The sequence below is a fragment of the Schistocerca nitens genome, chromosome 3, assembly GCF_023898315.1.
Source record: "Schistocerca nitens isolate TAMUIC-IGC-003100 chromosome 3, iqSchNite1.1, whole genome shotgun sequence".
Classification (NCBI taxonomy): Eukaryota; Metazoa; Arthropoda; class Insecta; order Orthoptera; family Acrididae; genus Schistocerca; species Schistocerca nitens.
In genome coordinates, this window is record NC_064616.1 from 636,074,009 (window position 1) to 636,091,544 (window position 17,536).

Below are 17,536 nucleotides of genomic sequence, written 5' to 3' on the forward strand. Positions count from 1 at the left end.
CTAACCAGCTTCAAAAGCAACAAGTTTTGTTTCGTTGAAAACCATCATTTATAAATATTTCAACAACTGGAACGAGTTCTCAACAATCACTTTCTTTCAAACGGCTCAAGAAACAAAAATATGACAGATATAAGTCTCGGGAATAAAAGCTTTCGAAATCGCATTTATCCGTTAAGCAAAGTTGTTGCAGTCGCACAGGTTTCCATGTCTTGATTTTAGATTAGGTATACGCTGCTCTCGTTCGTAGGGCACTAGAATTTCCTCCAAAAGCTGTTAAATTTCCCCTTCTAGACCAACGCTCGAATATTTATGTGCATGCTGCTGTCTACGGCTTACTTTTTGATCGACCCTGTTTATCGTGGTTGTTCAGTCACTACGATTTGCTGTTGTCTGCAAAACACCTGTCGGGAAAGCTATCAACATACAACGGTCTCGCTGTTTCTGAATTACGTTAGACACGTCCGTATCACGCTTATGTGTCGATTTCTAGTGTAAAAACGCCAACTTTTCAAATTTAGCGCCCAAGAGAATATCACCGTCTGTACTTATCCGAGAAAACTGGAATTGTTCATAAACGGCATCTAGCTAACTGTTCAAGTGGTGCTGGCGGATTATGGAGTGGCCCGCATCTCGTGGTCGTGCGGTAGCGTTCTCGCTTCCCACGCCCGGGTTCCCGGGTTCGATTCCCGGCGGGGTCAGGGATTTTCTCTGCCTCGTGATGGCTGGGTGTTGTGTGCTGTCCTTAGGTTAGTTAGGTTTAAGTAGTTCTAAGTTCTAGGGGACTTATGACCACAGCAGTTGAGTCCCATAGTGCTCAGAGCCATTTGAACCATTTGATTATGGAGTGACTAGGTGCGTAAATTAGTTATTGGAAATGAAACTTCGTCTCGAAGGAGAATGAAAAGAGAAAAGAGAGAGACCGTTGAATGAAGTCATGGAGAGGTGGAAAAGGCTAAGGCGAAGCGGGAATTCTCTTTTTATGAGACTGAAGAAATAAAGATTTTAGGCCTTGGTTTGTCGGTAGTGGAACGAGAGGTTGTGGTGAATGGCTTCTTACCCCAATCACCAGACTGCCACAATATCCTGGGTTAGATTAGGCAGCGACAATCTTTCATATAATAGAATAAAAGACCCGTAAGCTTTTATCTCGCGTTGACGTAGAGGTCATTAGAAAGAGTGAACTACACACATCAAAAAAAAGTTTTGCATAACCTCGAAGGCCGGAGTGGCCGTGCGGTTCTGGGCGCTACAGTCTGGAGCCGAGCGACCACTACGGTTGCAGGTTCGAATCCTGCCTCGGGCATGTATGTGTGTGATGTCCTTAGGTTAGTTAGGTTTAATTAGTTCTAAGTTCTAGGCGACTGATGACCTCAGAAGTTAAGTCGCATAGTACTCAGAGCCATTTGAACCATTTTTTTGCATAACCTCGGTTCCGAGAGTTCCGAAACCTGTACAGAAAATTGGAATAGAGATCAACATAAACATCATTTCAGCCCTTTTTATTGCTCGTGAAAACCACACATTGCATGGCCGTCCGGGGTGGCCGAGCGGTTCTAGGCGCTACAGTCTGGACCCGCGCGACCGCTGCGGTCGCAGGTTCGAATCCTGCCTCGGGCATGGATTTGTGTGATGTCCTTAGGTTAGTTAGGTTTAAACAGTTATAAGTTCTAGGAGACTGATGACCTCAGAAGTTAAGTCCCATAGTTCTCAGAGCCATTTGAACCACACACTGTATGTTGCTCCACCATACAGCGAGACATTCAGAGGTGGTGATTCAGATTGCTGTACACACCGGTACCTCTAATACCCAGTACCACGTCCTCTTGCATTGATGCATGGCTGTATTCGTCGTGGCATACTATTCACAAGTTCGCCAAGGCACTGTTGGTCCAGATTATCCCTCTCCTCAACGGCGATTCGGTGTCGATCCCTTACAGTGGTTGATGGGTCACATCGTCCATAAACAGCGCTTTTCAATCTGTTCCAGGCACGTTCGATAGGGTTCATGGCTGGAGAACATGCTGGCTACTCTAGTCGAGCGATGTCGTTATCCTGAAGGAAGTCATTCGCAAGATGTGCACGATGGGGGGCGAGAATTGTCGTCCATGAAGACGAATTCCTCCCCAATGGTTGCACTATCGCTCGGCGGATGGCATTCACGTATCGTACAGCCTGTTCGGCACCTTCCAAGACCACCATGGCTTACGTCGGCCCCACACAATGCCACACCATAACCGACTTGACAGAAAATCTTAGGAAGTTCTGGTCTTACGTTAAATCAGTAAGTGGCTCGAAACAGCATATCTAGACACTCCGGGATGATGATGGCATTGAAACAGAGGATGACACGCGTAAAGCTGAAATACTAAACACCTTTTTCCAAAGCTGTTTCACAGAGGAAGACCGCACTGCAGTTCCTTCTCTAAATCCTCGCACAAACGAAAAAATGGCTGACATCGAAATAAGTGTCCAAGGAATAGAAAAGCAACTGGATCACTCAACAGAGGAAAGTCCACTGGACCTGACGGGATACCAATTCGATTCTATACAGAGTACGCGAAAGAACTTGCCCCCCTTCTAACAGCCGTGTACCGCAAGTCTCTAGAGGAACGGAAGATTCCAAATGATTGGAAAAGAGCACAGGTAGTCCCAGTCTTCAAGAAGGGTCGTTGAGCAGATGCGCAAAACTATAGACCTATATCACTGACGTCGATCTGTTGTAGAATTTTAGAACATGTTTTTTGCTCGAGTATCATGTCGTTTTTGGAAACCCAGAATCTACTATGTAGGAATCAACATGGATTCCGGAAACAGCGATCGTGTGAGACCCAACTCGCTTTATTTGTTCATGAGACCCAGAAAATATTAGATACAGGCTCCCAGGTAGATGCTATTTTTCTTGACTTCCGGAAGGCGTTCGATACAGTTCCGCACTGTCGCCTGATAAACAAAGTAAGAGCCTACGGAATATCAGACCAGCTGTGTGGCTGGATTGAAGAGTTTTTAGCAAACAGAACACAGCATGTTGTTATCAATGGAGAGACGTCTATAGACGTTAAAGTAACCTCTGGCGTGCCACAGGGGAGTGTTATGGGACCATTGCTTTTCGCAATATATATAAATGACCTAGAAGACAGTGTCGGAAGTTCCATGCGGCTTTTCGCGGATGATGCTGTAGTATACAGAGAAGTTGCAGCATTAGAAAATTGTAGCGAAATGCAGGAAGATCTGCAGCGGATAGGCACTTGGTGCAGGGAGTGGCAACTGTCCCTTAACATAGACAAATGTAATGTATTGCGAATACATAGAAAGAAGGATCCTTTATTGTATGGTTATATGATAGCGGAACAAACACTGGTAGCAGTTACTTCTGTAAAATATCTGGGAGTATGCGTGCGGAACGATTTGAAGTGGAATGATCATATAAAATTAATTGTTGGTAAGGCGGGTACCAGGTTGAGATTCATTGGGAGAGTGCTTAGAAAATGTAGTCCATCAACAAAGGAGGTGGCTTACAAAACACTCGTTCGACCTATACTTGAGTATTGCTCATCAGTGTGGGATCCGTACCAGATCGGGTTGACGGAGGAGATAGAGAAGATCCAAAGAAGAGCGGCGCGTTTCGTCACAGGGTTATTTGGTAACCGTGATAGCGTTACGGAGATGTTTAATAAACTCAAGTGGCAGACTCTGCAAGAGAGGCGCTCTGCATCGCGGTGTAGCTTGCTGTCCAGGTTTCGAGAGGGTGCGTTTCCCCCTACTTATACCTCCCGAGGAGATCACGAATGTAAAATTAGAGAGATTAGAGCGCGCACGGAGGCTTTCAGACAGTCGTTCTTCCCGCGAACCATACGCGACTGGAACAGGAAAGGGAGGTAATGACAGTGGCACGTAAAGTGCCCTCCGCCACACACCGTTGGGTGGCTTGCGGAGTATAAATGTAGATGTAGATGGGAACTTCGACCTTGGTGCACTCGCTGGACAGTGTGTCTAAGGTGTTCAGCCTGGCGAGGCTACCTCCAGAGCGGGGTGATGCAAAACTTTTTTTGATGTGTGTATTTCGCAAACAATCACGCATTGAAGCACTTACTTATTATTTAATTGACTGTTTAATTCTGGACGTTCCTGGTAAATTCTTGCTATGGAATGTTTCCGCTTCAGAACATTACTATGCGTTTTATCACAAACTGAAAGATCGAGGACCCGCCTCTTACACGATACGCATATCGAAATGCAGGGCTTAGGCATGGCAGTCTCTTGCGGACTAGCAGTGACTGTCGGCAGTCAACACTGCCACAGAATCACCTATTGCAACAGATTACAAATGGTGCACACATTTAAGCTCTGTGTTACGTTCTGCTGCGACTGCATCAGCTGGAAAAGCAAACATTACAAACCTGTTCCCAAATAAAAGAAGAAAGGTCATAGTTTTTACAGGAGGCAGTAAAATGAAAACTAGATAGGTGGAAAAAAGATAAGTAAACTGTTAATTATTTCAGATGTAATCGCCATAGCTGTTAGTACAACGCCTTCATGGAAAAATGTTTGCTATGGTAAGAAAAATATTTTCTCAAGAACCTTCTAATTGCCTAAAAATGATTACTAGACTAGTTTCAGTTGTAAATAAAACTATCCTCACTTCAGGCTCGTATTAGACGCAGGTTGAACAAAAACTTGATATTCCAGTAATAACCACATCATGCAATATCTTGCACTTGTGCCAGAGGCAGTTTGAATGTAAAAAATTTTTAGTTGCTCCAGCTGAACCTGCCTCTTATTTGGGTGTTGCTGTTATCAGTATATTTCTCATTTAACCTGCTTCTGATGCAAGTGCAAGTTACTGCATTATATGTTTATTACTGGAAAAATCCAGTTTTGTTCTATTTGTGTCTAATACGAGCCTGATCTGAGGATGGTTGCAGAGACAACTGGAACTAGTCTAGTAATCATATTTTATTTTTTATATGTGTAGGCGTCGTAGACAACTAAAAGTTTGTTGAAAAAGATTTTTTACATGTTAACGAACTACGTATGCTCTCTTTCTTCTTGCCTCAAAATGTGTGGCATTACTAAAAACGCTTGCGGCTGCCTACAGAACCTTGATTGTACCTAGGCGTGCCCTTCAGTGTCCGAAGCAAACCGGCATCCATGAATGTCTTTCTTCAGGGCTCCAAAAGTATGAAAATCGTATGGGGAAAGATCGGGACTGTATTGAGGATGCATAGGACTTCCAGTGAAATGTCTGCAGCATAGGCGAAAGAACCTTGGCAACATGTGGGCGGAAATTATCCTACAACAGAATGATGCCGTCCGCCAACGTTCCTGGGCTTTTGGACTTAATGGCGGGCTTCAATTTTTGCAAAGTGTCCACGTATCGCTGTGTGTTAATTGTGGCAAGGGGTTTCAGAAAGTCAATGAGCAGCGCGTTGACTGACGGCATCATTCTGTTACAGAATAATACCCGCTCACATGTTGCTAAGATAGTATGGACTACAATGCAGACGTTTCGCTGCGAAGCGCTTACACATCCCAATACAGTCCTGATCCCTCCCAATGTGATTACGTATTTTTGGAGCCCTGAAGGCAGACATTCCACGTCGTCGTTTTGCTTCGGTCGAAGAGATGCACGTCTGGGTACTATCACGTTTCCATAGGCAACCGCAAACATTTTCCATGAAGGCGCTGACCGACTTGTCTTTCAGTCGGATAAATGTATTAGCAGTTATGGTAATTACCTTTGAAATAATAAACTGTTTACTTGATTTTTCCATATGTCCCGTTTTCATTTGCTTGCCACTTACGTATCCCATCCACGGTAAAGTTATTGCAACGCGGATAACAGCTCGGCTAGAACAATACTGGGGAAAGAAATCTCACTCATCCTTGTCAAAGACCTAAATCCAGTGTTCACCTGAACATATTTAGGGGAACAGCGGAAAACCTAAATCAGAGCAGCAGGACGAGGACTGATAAGACACTCATCCTGAATGTGTATCCAACGCAGATGTGTGTCACACGTAACAAAAGTTCCGCTATATAGGTCAACTTCGATGTCTTTCTGCAGGGTGCCATAGTTATGGTTACAGAATTTAAAAAATGTAGAGTAGTGGTATTACTATGACCCGTATCTCCCTTATACGGGAGTTTCGTACAAATTCCCGTATGGAGGACATGGTGATAGACATCCCTGGGGTTGTGAAACAGATAAATGGGTTGAAAATAAATAAATCGACAGGTCCTGATGGGATTCCAATTCGGTTTTACAGAGAGTACTCTACTGCATTGGCTCCTTACCTAGCTTGCATTTATTGCGAATCTCTTGCCCAACGTAAAGTCACGAGCGACTGGAAAAAAGGGCAGGTGACGCCTGTATATAAGAATGGTAGGACGGATCCTCAAAATTACAGACCCATATCCTTAACACCGGTTTGTTGCAGGATTCTGGAACATATTCTCAGTTCGAATATAATGAATTTCCTTGAGACATAGAAGTTGCTGTCCACGCATCAGCACGGCTTTAGAAAGCATCGCTCCTGCGAAACGCAACTCGCCCTTTTTTCACATGATATCTTGCGAACCATGGATGAAGGGTATCACACGGATGCCATATTCCTTGACTTCCGGAAAGCGTTTGACTCGGTGCCCCACTGCAAACTCCTAACTAAGGTACGAGCATATAGGATTGGTTCCCAGGTATGTGAGTAGCTCGACGACTTCTTAAGTAATAGAACCCAGTACGTTGCCCTCGATGGCGAGTGTTCATCGGAGGTTCATCTGTAAAGGAGACCGCTTATAAAACACTAATACGACCTATTCTTGAGTACTGCTCGAGCGTTTGGGATCCCTATCAGGTCGAATTGAGGGAGGACATAGAAGCAATTCAGAGGCGGGCTGCTAGATTTGTTACTGGTAGGTTTGATCATCACGCGAGTGTTACGGAAATGCTTCAGGAACTCGGGTGGGAGTCTCTAGAGGAAAGGAGGCATTCTTTTCGTGAATCGCTACTGAGGAAATTTAGAGAAGCAGCATTTGAGGTTGACTGCAGTACAATTTTACTGCCGCCAACTTACATATCGCGGAAAGACCACAAAGATAAGATAATAGAGATTAGGGCTCGTACAGAGGCATATAGGCAGTCATTTTTCCCTCGTTCTGTTTGGGAGTGGAACAGGGAGGGAAGATGCTAATTGTGGTACGAGGTACCCTCCGCCACGCACCGTATGTTGGATTGCGGAGTATGTATGTAGATGTAGATGTATATGGTCAGTAACCAACCGTGGCTTAGGTATGCAATGTTAAATGTGTTGAATTATTGGGAGCTTTCATTTTACAATGATATCAACCACTTTTATCCAAGCGTGTAGTTACCAGTCACTACTCTACATCTTTTTAATACTGTAACCATAACTATGGCACCCTGCAGAAAGACATCGAAGTTGACCTATATAGCGGAACTTTTGTTACGTGTGCAGCGGCCGACCGAATAAATAAATCGCCAGGTCCTGATGGAATTCCAATTCGGTTTTACAGAGATTACTCTGGCACATCATGAAACTTGAACTGGTTGAAGAAGTATTAGCTCTGAAGTAGTATGGTGCCTTCGGCAGCTTCAGTCATTGCCGCTGTCCTATTCCGCAGTCATATACATTTGAATTAATCGTTATTAAGAAATTTTAATATTTAGTATTACTTTACATAGTGTACATTCCAGTAACCGTATCAATTATGATTTTTTCCTGAGTTTTCTTTTGCGTACTGAATGTATACACTTTGTACGTATTAATTGGCGATCCTCACCGTTCCTGGACAAAATTCTGGAAAATTACCCATCATAGTATTGTGACTAGGAATCCTGCACACTCAGTTCGCTAGACAAACAATCAAACTCGTATTAATGAGTTTTATTACAACAAGACAAATACAAAGACTTAACTTTGATATGAGAATTCTCATAGTCCTTTACACACGATCATCCGCAAGTGCAATTACACAGATATGTTGCAAGCAAAGGGCGACATACAAAATAATCAGTCTTCCTCAGAATAGACAAACACAAGTAACACTTCTAGTGACCGCTTCTAACAAAAATCTGTTAACTGAACTGCAGTGACTGCTGATCTCTAACTGTGCTACGTAGAGATTGCTAATGAAGAGGCTACTACGCGTCGGCTAACGAAGTGGCTAACATTGAAGCTGCTATCGAAGTGGGTCGCCACCAGTCGGGCCCGGCGCTTACGTCGTCTTCACCTAGGGGCTGCTGCTGTCGCATTGTCGTCCTGGAGGGAGATCGGTCAGCGTGCGATTGGCTGACCTTTTCTCGCAGCCTTCTCTTCTCTGTCGTTCCCTACTGGCGTGCTGGCACTGACTTTACGTCGCAACACATAGAACGTGGTAACGACTCTTAGCGTAACTTATGTCTATGCTACCAGTCCACATTTGAGGTGGTAGGTATTAAGATCTGCCCCAGAAGCTTCTTCATGCCTAAATCCTTGCTTGTAGCTCTGCCAATTTAAGATTTAAACATCACGTGAACAGTTTACAGCCAGAACGTAACGTGCAACAAAACGAAACTAACATCTTATTTGAGAGCGCCTATGATAAAATGTGTGGTAGCGTCGGAATTATATCCTAACACATCTACATAACAACTCAACCTGATTGTTTTAGCAATTTGTATGTGATTTTTTTTACAACCAAAAAGAAATATCACTACTTGAAATTAAGTAAGCACAGAAAATAAAGCAAAACAATGCTGCAACAACATATGTCACAATACAAATCCTTAATTACGTTGATTTCTTCAAAATATTTATTTCTGTAAGTAATTTACTAAGAAAACAGCGACCTTATTCTGGAAAATAGGAAATGAATTGTCAAGACATTTATTTGAAACGTCTTAAAACACGGTCGTGAAGGCTGAAATCTCGCAACGGTAAATAAAAGCATGAGTAGCAAGAGATTTGATTTTGGTGAAAACTTAGAAAAACATTTTGAACAGAAACAAAATCCAGTGATTAGGTTCTAAAAAGACATAATGAAAACAGGAAATTTATTGGCATCATACAGTTAAGAAAAGCTAAATTTATTGCACACGTAATTCAGCATAATGCCTCCATACGGTGCTATAGTCACTTTTAAGAGGCGTCTTGGAAGGAAAAATCTTGGGAAGAAAATCAAAAACGAGTGTATTGTTTCCATACTTCAAACTGGAATAAACTGAATGCTACAGATTTCAAGAGAGATAAGTATGACTGCCATATTTTAAGACCAGTATAAAATGTAGCGTTCCTTTTGTATAGCCTCATGCAACTTAGACAAAACTTCCTTCTGTAGACAAGTCACACTGCGCTGAAGATGTTTCTTTCACTGTTCCAGCAATACACTATCGCGGATCGACAAGATACTACGGCATAAACAGCATGTGCTTTCCTCTGCATATTGACGATCCTTTCTTCCTTGGCTGGCAGTATTCTGCATTTATATTATTTGGGATCAACATGACAGGGTGAGCATCATTTCTATTCTTAACTGCTAACACACTAAGTTGTATTTTTGTAGTTGACACATACTTCTAGTGAAATCAACTTTCTTGTGGTAAATGCTGCGCGGACTCGGACTTGTTACCTAACTTCTGCCTGCGTTCACTTACAATTTCGCATTTTTTAAATTCCTAGGTAGTAGTTTCTCCCACTATAATTGTCAATTGTAATCATAGCTTACAATATTGTTTAATACTTTTTATTGTTTATTACTGTATTCAATTACTATTATATATCATTGCTTCTTCTGTTACATCTTGATTCTAGCTACTTATTCGCACGTCTTTGAGTTTTCGTTCAAATAACAAATTTTAGAGTGTATTATTTTTAATCAATATCTGACAATTTGTTTTTTCTCTTTTTTTTATATATTATAATGCACGTAATACCTGTAATCAGATATTAATTTTTATTGTCTTACGGTTTTATGTGTAATTACTCAACCTCTAGCAGTGGGTGTTAACGGACTTATTCTGTTTCATTACTTGTGTTCCATGGTTCTCTAAAGCGAAAGAAGGCACGAGGGAAAAAAATATCTTTCTCATTTTCGTCAAAATACATTGACCCGAGAAAGTAATGAATGAACTGAAATGCTTCCTCAATTATGCAAAGATATTCTGTTAGTATTATTTAAAAATGTTAGATATAATGATGATTCGTTTATATTACTTATTTATCTTATGACAGCTACAGCAAGATTACGAAATAAAGAAATATATATATAAATATATATTTAAGAATAATCCTTATGTTTACATATAAATTTAAAATCTGATTAATAAATCTCTCATGTGGTACTAGAACATCCACAGGAGCGCCAGTGCACTTTGGTTCATGTCACCACAGTCGCACATTACTGAGGATAGTACATAGATTACGAATCATATCATCACATTTCCTGTTTCCATCTGTTTCCGTGTTTAGCTGTCCGTGGGAGCACCAGTGATACTGTTTGTTAGAGGTCAAGCGACGTAGCAAGGTATGGGATGAGCTGTATTAGATTCAAATATAAATTTAACTGTCGAAGTATCAGCACAAATTGTCTACGACGTACATGTCTGTCTAACCTTTTAAGGTGTGATGATGCTGCTGTTGACCACTCTTAAGTACTAAGCCAACATCAGCAACGGTTGCTTGTTTATTACTGAATAACTCCAAATGGATCAGCACTGGTAACCTATAAATACACTGATAGCGTCTCAGATGCACGAAAAGTATATTATTACCATTACCATGTTTATTTCGGAGAACAACATGTTGAATCCTACCTATTGCTTCATCTCATTTTACCTATTCTGCTATAACTGTAAGAATATCTTTATGAATCACAAAGAAAGTTCAAAATTTCATCCACGATGTACAGTGGCCTGTGTCACAAATCCAAAAGTTGGTTTACGAGCAGTCGATGCGAAAGTGTGAAATATCGAAAATCCAGAAAGCATGTGCAGAAAAAGTGCAGGGTTATTAATAAGTACACCAATGATCTGTCTCGCAGAGCTTTTTTATTCTTGCATTATGAAGACGATAATTCTAAACATTCTGCTGAACTTCCATCAACCTCAGTTGACGTTTAATAAAAGTGCTACCAAAATCGTGACGTTGAGGACGTTATCTGCTTCTCTTTAGTTTGTTGCCAAAAATATTGCTTATGGAAAGTGGGGATTTTACAAAAGTCACATACCTGCTGGAATGTCTTCCTGCAAGCCTCTGACAGTTAACTCTGCCGAGTACAAACTACAAGGGAAGAATGAATGCCTAACTAATCTGTCAGTTGGGTGATACACACCAGTAATCTGCTGAAGAACAGTTTTCATTAATAATAGAAATCTTAAAACACTTATTAACAATCATAATTTAGAGAAATTTTCTTATAATGGTTGACACAATAATTTTAGGAAACTATACGTGATTAAGCTGTAAAAGATAGGTGGTGACGTGATAAGCTGGCACGTTCAAGATCATTGTACTTCTGGAGTTGTAGACTGATGATTGTCATTGAACAAGCATCAGATTTGTGTGTTATATTGTAGGTCAGTGGTGATGCTGTCACTGTACATCGTTCATGTATTTGTGATGTTTTAGGTAAGTGGTGACGGCAGTGCTGCACACACTTTAGTTCTTGACAAACACGCATCTTTTCTTGCTGATTAGCACTAGTGGTACTACACAAAACCACATTTATAATGATATAACACAATAAAAATGTAGCTAGTCAGACTGAATCTGGCAGTGGTACTGTACGTGGACATCTTTGCGACGTTTTTTTGTGCTATATTCTAGATAAATGGGTATATGGCCATGTTAATGAGCATTGTATGTGTTGTGTTCCAGTCTGGGGTGAGGATGGGGGGGGGGGGGGGAGAGATGATGGTGCTCAACATGGATAAGTTCGTCAGCATTATGTGTATGTTATGTTCTGGACAGGTGGTGATGGTGGCACTGTACACAGGCAAGGTCGTGAACATCATGTGTAACGTGTTCCAGACCAGTGGTGATGGCAATGCTGTACACAAGCATGTTCGCGAGCACTGTACATTTTATGTTCCAGACAGGTGGCACTGTACGTGAGCATGTTTGTGACCATTGTGTGTGTTATGTTGTACTGTAGATGGCTGTGACAGCGCTCTACACGAGCATATTCGTGAGAATTAAGTTTGTTATGTTGTAGGCTGTTGGTGATGGCAGCGCTTTATACAGGCATGTTCATAAGCATCGTACGAACGCGCCACGCAACGCCCGTCTCGCTGCAGGGTGAGCTGGAGTTCGCGGCTCGCTTCTTCTTCATTGTGGTCACTGACGCCGCCTGCTGGGCGCCACTCATCACTTTCCGAGCCCTCGCCATGTTCAGCTTCCACATTCCCAGTTAGTACTCACTACGTCTGCCTTAAAAAATACGTCACGCAAATTTATGCACAGAATTCCAAGTAATTCCGTTGCTAGCATGAAGCCACAGCGAACCACATGCACAAAACTTTGGTGTCAATAAATTTGTTATTATTTAATACTAAGAAAAAATAGTGTTCAACTTTACTAAGTAGTTCTTCTACAATCACAATTTTACTTTCCTACTGTTACACTTTAGTATCATGAAAAATGTCGTAGACATGGCTGTGACAGCGCTCTACACGAGCATATTCGTGAGAATTGAGTTTGTTATGTTGTAGGCTGTTGGTGATGGCAGCGCTTTATACAGGCATGTCCTTACTGACTCTTTTCTGGAATCATGTAGAGCCGATTAATCACTGCTCCATCACCACTCTGAACAGCATACGTCCATTTTTCATGATATACAGGTGTTTGAGAAAAATTAACTCACCATGAAACATACATCATAAATAAATTAAAACTAGTCCACAATGAATCGATAGTGATTCCAAAGAATGTTTAAGTATAGAGAACAATAATATTAACTTGCCCAGAATCAGTAGTTGGAGGTCTTAACATGTATCAGGAATGACATGTTCACAGTTTGTTTTCCTAAGGAATGCATTCCAAATATCATTTCTCAAAGTCTGAAATTCATCTGTATTGTTTGCTGAATGAACGTCAGGAGAACACTGTAAACTGAGGAAATTTAAGATACATAAAGCAGGCAACGTGTCGAATTCATGAACAGTCCGGTAGATACAGAACAGGCCAAAGTGGAATTCAGCAAAGACCAAGATGGTGATAGGTACGATTGCAGGCAAGAAGCATAATATCGGCACGAAAATCAAAGCAAGATACAACAGAAGATGCATGTATGAGCCCCATGAGTCCATGAGCCTTACTAGCTTCCAAAGGCCCCAACCGTAGCGGGAAATGGACGAGGAGTGTGTCGACGCCGTCATCGTCGCTCCTTAGCCGAATCACTTCCTAAATTCGGTAATTCTATTACGAGGTTGCCCCGTCGGCGACGTGTAACCGCACTATTGGTCTGATAATATACACTCTGGCGATCACCGTTTATAGTCAGTGTCGCGGTATTTGCCTGGAAAAATCACTTCATTTGGAGGTAATGCCATACCTCGATTTATAAAGCTAGTACAGGTTTTAACATGGATACTTATATACACCAGTAGAACCAAGACCGCTTGTGACAGTAACATACAGAAGTTGTTGTGATCGTGTTTTTTAACATCTGGCGGTCTGTAAGACGATTATGCCTCTCTTTCTAAGACACAGTGGCTCCACTCGCAAGAAAAACTTATGAGACATGTCCATCCATCGTTGATTTTCGGTAGTATTATTTCGTATCGCTAGCTATCAGTTATTGGCGAAGTATTATACTTAGTAGTAGGGGATGCATGATAGGTTCGCCTTGAGCATCACGCCTGGTAAAGTATGTATTTGAGTTCTGACATGTGCAAAGCAAATGATTATGTCCAGTCGTAAGGAAGGTATGGATTTGACGTGGAATACTGTGATAACAAAGAGAAGGGTATGTCAAGTCATAAGAATGGTACAGATATTTCTATTTCCAGAGCCACAGCCGTCAGCAGGGTGTATTTCTGATACTTCGCTCATTGTCGAATGTCGTTCAACTGAGACCGAAATCGTAGCATTTAATTGTAAGTATAGCGATCAAATATGTATTTGGCCGATTTCGTAGGACGATTCTGTCTATACATGCTTGGCGCGGCGGCGGCGGTAGGCTGTGGCGGGAATGATTCACGTTTCCCGCTAACGACAGGCGCCGTCCAAATGGAGATGCCAGTTGGGATGCAGTTATGTAGTTGACTTAACCATGTCGTCCTCTAGATGGCCGAATAGCAGACTGATACTTAATATGTGTTGGACAGGTTTCGTGAACACGTGGAAATTTGAGAAGATTCAATATGGACATGTCTTTGCTCTGGGACATTATTCCCTCCCATGTAAATTGTCCGCTTGACTGCTTCTTCACATTTCCCGCCTTTATTCGATTGAAAGAAGATTGATTGTGGTGCATATTGAGTGCATCTAGCAGGTGAACACCTTCGTTGACTTTGTAAATTATAAGGATGATTTAGAATCTGTTATATCACCGACATCGGTATTCACGAGTGGAAATATCAGTTTCCTCTACTGTTTTCGAGTTTTCACGTATAGGTCTTAGCAGACGGGATAAGTTTCTAGTTACTCAATGGTTTACAGAACCCTAAAACTCGACCGAGCGAGGTGGCGCAGTGGTTAGACACTGGACTCGCATTCGGGAGGACGACGGTTCAATCCCGCGTCCGGCCATCCAGATTTAGGTTTTCCGTGATTTCCCTAAAATCACTCCAGGTAAATGCCGGGATGGTTCCTCTGAAAGGGCACGGCCGACTTCCTTCCCCATCCTTCCCTAATCCGATGAGACCGATGACCACGCTGTCTGGTCTCCTTCCCCAAAACCAACCAACCAACCAACCTAAAACTCGCAAAAGTTTAGGGTTTATAGAGAAATAATTCCCAGTCAATATCTTCGGAATTATGTTGCGTGAGTGATACTGCAATGGAAGCGATATTGCTATGTGCTTGATATCAAGAAGTATCATGTGAATAGTACAATATTCTGATTCAAATGGCTCTGAACAATATGAGACTTAAAATCGGAGGTCATCAGTCCCCTAGAACTTAGAACTACTTAAACCTAACTAACCTAAGGACATCACACACACCCATGCCCGAGGCAGGATTCGAACCCGCGACCGTAGCAGTCGCACGGTTCCAGACTGAAACGCCTAGAACCGCTCGGCCACACCGGCCGGCTAATATTCTGGCAAACCATGTGAAAATACATGTGTTCTTGTAATCCCAGAATCTGGAGATGGGTGAAGAAGGTAAACAAGCAAGCAAATGGGTCAGAGTCAGAAACAGTGACGCCTTTGTGCCGAGGGGAGCCGACCCCGACTTTGTGCAACAGTTCTGAGAGTGACTTCAGTCCACTGAGGGCGATCTGGTCACACATTGGGAGTGGATGACTGCCCGACGTCGTGGGATTTATCTAGAGCAGTGAGGAGTATACCTACGGTGAATGTGCTTATACTGTCTGTCTTTGCGGTATATGTACAAGTGTCTGGCAGTCGATAGCTATACGCGTGATGCAAAAGGGCCGATTTTGTATGGCGCAGGATAAGTATTGTATATTTACTACATCGACACGGTACACAGTGATATATTGTCGAGTTGGAGATCAGTTTCATGCGCTAATATTCAAGTTTCCGTCCTCAGTGGCAGAGCAGTGTAATTGAGTAAGAGTGTTTCCTTATTGGACGATATATAGGTCACTTTGCAGGGTTTAATTGTCGGTGCAATATGGCGATCTGTACAAAATAGTTTTTTGCCACTGAAAGTCTCGTCTACAAAAATAAAAAGGTGGACAGTGCTTACCCACCGGCGGCATGAGTAATTTGGCGGGTAAATTCAGTAGGAGCCAATGATAATGCTCAATTCATTCACAAGATATCCTTTGTGCTGGGACATAGGAGTCTCTACATAGTGGTGAGAACGTTCGCGTTTTGGAGATGTTTGTTGAAACCAGGACTTAACGATTTCCAGGAAGGGTAACATGATGGATGGGGCGCCATGTTAGGACCGTCAGGAGGAATTCATTCGATGTTATTCTGCGCTACTTTCGTAAACATGTTCTGTTACGACAAGAATTTGCATGCAGACAAGCTGAGACATCATGAAAGCTCCTAAAAAAGTGAGCGTTAACTATTTCTGTGAGTCTTTACAATTTTCGAGAGGTCGACTTGTTTCTTATTTACACAGCCATGTGACGTCTGTACAACATTGAGAAACTTTTAGATAGTGGGTGGCCACGCAAACATTTCGCGGCATTGCGTCAGCCACGCTGGGTAGTTAAACATGTGTGCATGGCTAGATGCAGCTCGCGTGTCCCATTAGGATCGCTAGGAACAATGCACCCTGTGCTATTCAAAATGTTCAAATATTCAAATGTGTGTGAATTACTAAGGGACCAAACTGCTGAGATCATCTGTCCATAGACTTACACACTACTTGAACTACCTTAAACTAACTTATACTAAGAACAACACACTCACCCATGTCTGAGGGAGGACTCGAACCTCCGGCGGGAGGGGCTGCACAATCCTTGATATGGTGCCTCAAACTGCGCAGCCACTCCAAGCAGCCCCTGTGCTATTCTGGCTGATGTGTCGGCAGCTGGGCCAACACCTTGTAGATAGAGGTGGCTTAAAAAGGCACGCGAGACTAACGCAGACGGGCGTGAAGTACTGGAACAGGATACGTAATTAATGCTATGAAGAAAAGTACGTAGCTGGTATAATACTTATCTTTAATAACTCATTGTGGTACATCGCACAAAGGAGACTTTAATTACAATCACTGTGAGGCTAATGGCGCCTTGCTAGTTCGTAGCCATGAACTTAGATGAAGGCTATTCTGTCTCTCGGCTAATGAGAGAGAAAGGCTTCGTACGTCTAGTCACTAGCTCTGTCGTCCGTACAACTGGGCTGAGTTCGAGTCAGTCTCTCGAGACCTGCCTTGTGGTGGCGCTAGGTTTGCGATCACACAGTGGCGACACGCGGGTCCGACATGTACTACAGGACCGCGGCCGATTTAAGCTACCACCTAGGACGTGTGGTGTCTGGCTGTGACACCACACTGGCAAGCATTAGAACAGAATTCTGTAGGGTGACCTATGACATCAGTACCCACTGGTAGAGAGGTATCGCGCCAGCAATGGTAAACACATGTGCACGGCCCAGAGGGTGACTTTGCTCTTATTTACGTAGACATGTGACATCAGTATAAAACTCAAAGAACTCTAACTGTTGATGCAACTTTCATCTGCTGGCTGCCGTCGACAGCGGCCTGACAGCAATAGCTCTTGCAACAGTATTCGTCTGTCCATTGGTGGCTCGTGGCTTTGGCACGTGCACATTTTGGAACAGTTCACTGAGGGTGATCTGCTATGCAAACATCTCGCTGGACCACAGGGTAGAAAGGACGTGTCATTGCACCAGCAATGGTGCCTAGGTAGATACGTGTTTCGAAAGGAATTTCTG

The 17,536-nt window shown here is 42.6% G+C and overlaps 1 protein-coding gene across 1 annotated transcript in view; it reads left to right on the plus strand.

The window, feature by feature from the left end:
- LOC126249373 (relaxin receptor 2-like) overlaps positions 1–17,536 on the plus strand; it is a 379,385-nt gene that overhangs the window by 310,639 nt on the left and 51,210 nt on the right. Inside the window, exons 10-11 of the mRNA XM_049951026.1 lie at positions 9,376–9,505; positions 12,208–12,401. Coding sequence (XP_049806983.1) covers positions 9,376–9,505; positions 12,208–12,401 — 324 coding nt within the window. The remainder of the gene's footprint in view (positions 1–9,375; positions 9,506–12,207; positions 12,402–17,536) is intronic.